Source organism: Parus major, chromosome 27, assembly GCF_001522545.3.
Source record: "Parus major isolate Abel chromosome 27, Parus_major1.1, whole genome shotgun sequence".
In the NCBI taxonomy this organism is placed as follows: domain Eukaryota; kingdom Metazoa; phylum Chordata; class Aves; order Passeriformes; family Paridae; genus Parus; species Parus major.
Window position 1 is genome coordinate 3309391 of NC_031796.1, and position 3106 is coordinate 3312496.

General features: G+C 65.6%; 1 protein-coding gene across 4 annotated transcripts in view; it reads right to left on the reverse strand.

Moving 5' to 3' along the window:
* Nucleotides 1–3106, reverse strand: part of GRN (granulin precursor) — a 6025-nt gene that overhangs the window by 2222 nt on the left and 697 nt on the right. For all 4 annotated transcript variants that reach the window (XM_015651016.1, XM_015651017.2, XM_015651019.2 and 1 more), the window contains exons 2-9: nt 2556–2659; nt 2406–2477; nt 2222–2306; nt 2036–2139; nt 1807–1954; nt 1627–1733; nt 645–759; nt 470–567 (exon numbers count right to left, since the gene is read on the reverse strand). In XM_015651016.1, the coding sequence (XP_015506502.1) occupies nt 470–567; nt 645–759; nt 1627–1733; nt 1807–1954; nt 2036–2139; nt 2222–2306; nt 2406–2477; nt 2556–2645 (819 nt within the window). In that variant the 5' untranslated portion in view covers nt 2646–2659. The remainder of the gene's footprint in view (nt 1–469; nt 568–644; nt 760–1626; nt 1734–1806; nt 1955–2035; nt 2140–2221; nt 2307–2405; nt 2478–2555; nt 2660–3106) is intronic.

Sequence of the window (3106 nt, forward strand, 5' to 3'; positions counted from 1 at the left end):
GGGGCTGAGCACAGGGGGACCCCAGAGACTGCCAGCTCCACAGGAGGGGGGACAGATGTGTCCCCTCCTGCTCATTCCACCATCCCCATTCCCCAGCCCCAGCAGTGAGGAAGGGGGGATTTGGGGCCCCATCACTCTTGACCTCCCCCTTCAGTGGGACTCGGGAAGGTCCCAGTGCATCCTGGTGGCTTCATGTCCCTTCACCACCTCTGTCCCTTTGAGGCACTGCTGGAGCCCCAAACTGGTCCCAGTTAGTACAGGGAGTCTGAGTGGGGGATGTCAAGGTGACTCAGTGTCACCCCCATCCCCGTGTGACATCAGGGAATGGGAGCCCTCCTGGAGGACAGGGGACCTTGTAACCCCCACCCTTGTCCTTCTCAGTGGAACAAGACACAGCTGTGTCCCCTCATCCCACCCAGGGGGCCAGGGGACATCTGCTCATCCGGGGGGGCACAGGGGACCCCCGTACCTGCTCGAGGGGGCAGCACCCCCAGGCCCCTGAGCTGAGCCGGCAGCACGTGTTCCCATCGGGACAGCTCGTCTCCTCGTCACACTTCACATCACGAGCTGGGGACAGGGGACAGTCAGGGCTGGTGTCCCCTCCCCGGGACAGGACAGGGGGTTGGTCCCTGGGGGGGTCTTACCTGTGGGCAGTGCTGCCAGGGGTGCAGAGCCCCCCAGGGAGGTGCAGGTGGAGTGGATCAGGTCGCAGGTGGTGCCCTGGGGACAGCAGTGCTGCCCATCACCGCAGCACACGGCCTGGGGGGAGACACGGGATGACAAGGACCCTGGGGATGGGGACAGGGGGTGCAAACATAGGGGGCATGGCATGGAGGTGCCCTGTCACTGCAGGACATGGCCTGGGGGGAGAGATACGGGGTGACAGGGACCCTGGGGACAAGGACAGGGCGTGCACAGCATGGAGGGCAGGGCATAGGGTGCCTGGTATGGGGGAACATGGCACAGGGTGGGGTGTCCAGGGCCCAGTGTCCACCACAGGATGCCCAGCAAGGCGTGTCTGGTGTGGGATCACTGGGACAGGGTGCCTGGTACCACTGTGAGGTGCTTGGAATTGGGATGTCCAGAATGGGGTACCTGAATGGACTGGTACAGGGTGAGTGGTGTGTGCTGGGGGTGTGGAGTGCTGGGCTTGGAGTGCCCAGTGAGGGGTACCTGGTTTGGGGTGTTCAGTGGGGGATGGCTGGTTTGGGGTACTTGGTTTGGAGTGTTCAGTGAGGGCTGGCTGGTTTGGGGTGTTCAGTGAGGGCTGGCTGGTTTGGGGTGTTCAGTGGGGGATGGCTGGTTTGGGGTGCTTGGTTTGAGGTGTTCAGTGGGGGATGGCTGGTTTGGGGTGTTCAGTGGGGGATGGCTGGTTTGGGGTGCTTGGTTTGGGGTGTTCAGTGGGGGATGGCTGGTTTGGGGTGCTTGGTTTGGGGTGTTCAGTGTGGGGGTGGCTGGTTTGGGGTGTTCAGGGAGGGGTGGCTGGTTTGGGGTGCTTGGTTTGGGGTGTTCAGTGTGGGGATGGCTGGTTTGGGGTGTTCAGTGGGGGATGGCTGTTTGGGGTGCTGGGCACAGGTTTGGCACAGCTGCCTGTCCCAGGGTGCCCATGGCTGTGGCAGCACTCACGTTCTGCAGGGGACAGCAGCCATACTGCGTTGGGGACAGCTGGCAGCAGGTCGTCCCGTCGGGACACGCCGAGCGGCCATCAGGACACAGCACCTGGCGCAGCGTGACTGGGGACACACACAGTGTCACTGTGTCCCCTGCGAGGGCACAGCGAGGGCACCCCAAGGGGACACCCCTTACCTGGGGCGGGGGGCTGGCGCTTCCAGGAGGGGAAGGCTGTGCTCAGGGGGACGTCAGTGTCACCGCTGGGGGACACACAGCGCCCGTGGGTCAGGTCGCAGACGGTGGCATGGGGACAGCAGTGCACCTTGTCAGCACAGCACGAGGCCTGTGGGTGCCAGCCACGCTTGTCACAGTGATGGCCATGCCAGGTGCCCCCTCAGTGTCCCCGTGTCCCCACAGCCCGTACCTGGGGCATGGGGCAGCACCCCCAGGCGCCGCTGCTTGTCACACAGCATGTGGCATCATCGGGACACTCGGACTGGCCATCAGGACAGGGGACAGCACGGGGGGCTGCAGAGACAGGTGAGGCACCCCGTGTCCGTCCTGTCCTCTTGAGGCCAACCCCTAACACCCCCCACCCGTGCCCCCATACCCAGGTCTGTGACACAGGACTCCCCATCAGCACTGCAGTGGGACCCTCGGGGACAGCAGCGGTGGCCCCCGGTGCAGGGGACACTCTGGGGAGAGAGAAAGGGGTGGGAGGGCAGGGGGGGTCAGGGAGTGCCCCCCAAATGCCAGGGAGAGGGGGAAACTGAGGCACAGGGGAAGGGGCTCACCTCTGGCAGCTGGCAGCTGGCGGGGCAGGATGAGCTGTCCTGACACCCCATTGCACTGTGGACAGGCAGGGCCTGGGGGGGCACGGAGTGGGGGGGGGTCATCATCCCTTGCTGCAGCCCCCCAGACCCCCCCAAACCCTGTGCACTCACCGGGGTCACGGGGCAGGGTCCCCCATGGGGACAGGGCAGCTGGCCCCTCACGCTGGCCAGGGCCACCCACAACAGCACGAGGGTCCTCATGGTTCTGGGAGCACCTGTGGGACACCCCCGAACCCCCCAGCCTCAGTTTCCCTTCTCACTGAGTGGGCGGGCAGCTCTGCTCCCCAAATCTCACTTCTTCTTTCAGCCATGTGTTGGGAAAGCCCCAGCCCCGCACTTTACCCAGCCCCCCCACCCCGGGGTGCACCTCAGGGTGCTGGGGGTACCCCACAGAGAGCGGGGGGGACACTGCGGTGTGTGGTACCCCAACCGCGCCCCGATACCATCTCCCTGCGGCGCCGGACGGGCCCCCCCCCCCAATCCCACTTCCACAATCACTTTCACTTCCCTTTCCCCGCGGCTGACACCTCCTCCCCCGCCCGGGGGGCTCTGCTCCCCTCGCTGCCGGGACAGCTCGGGGGGACCCTGGTGTCACTGCGACCCCCCAGGGCAGGGCTGGGCTGGGCTCTGCCCCTCGACATCCCCAGCACCAGACCCAGTGC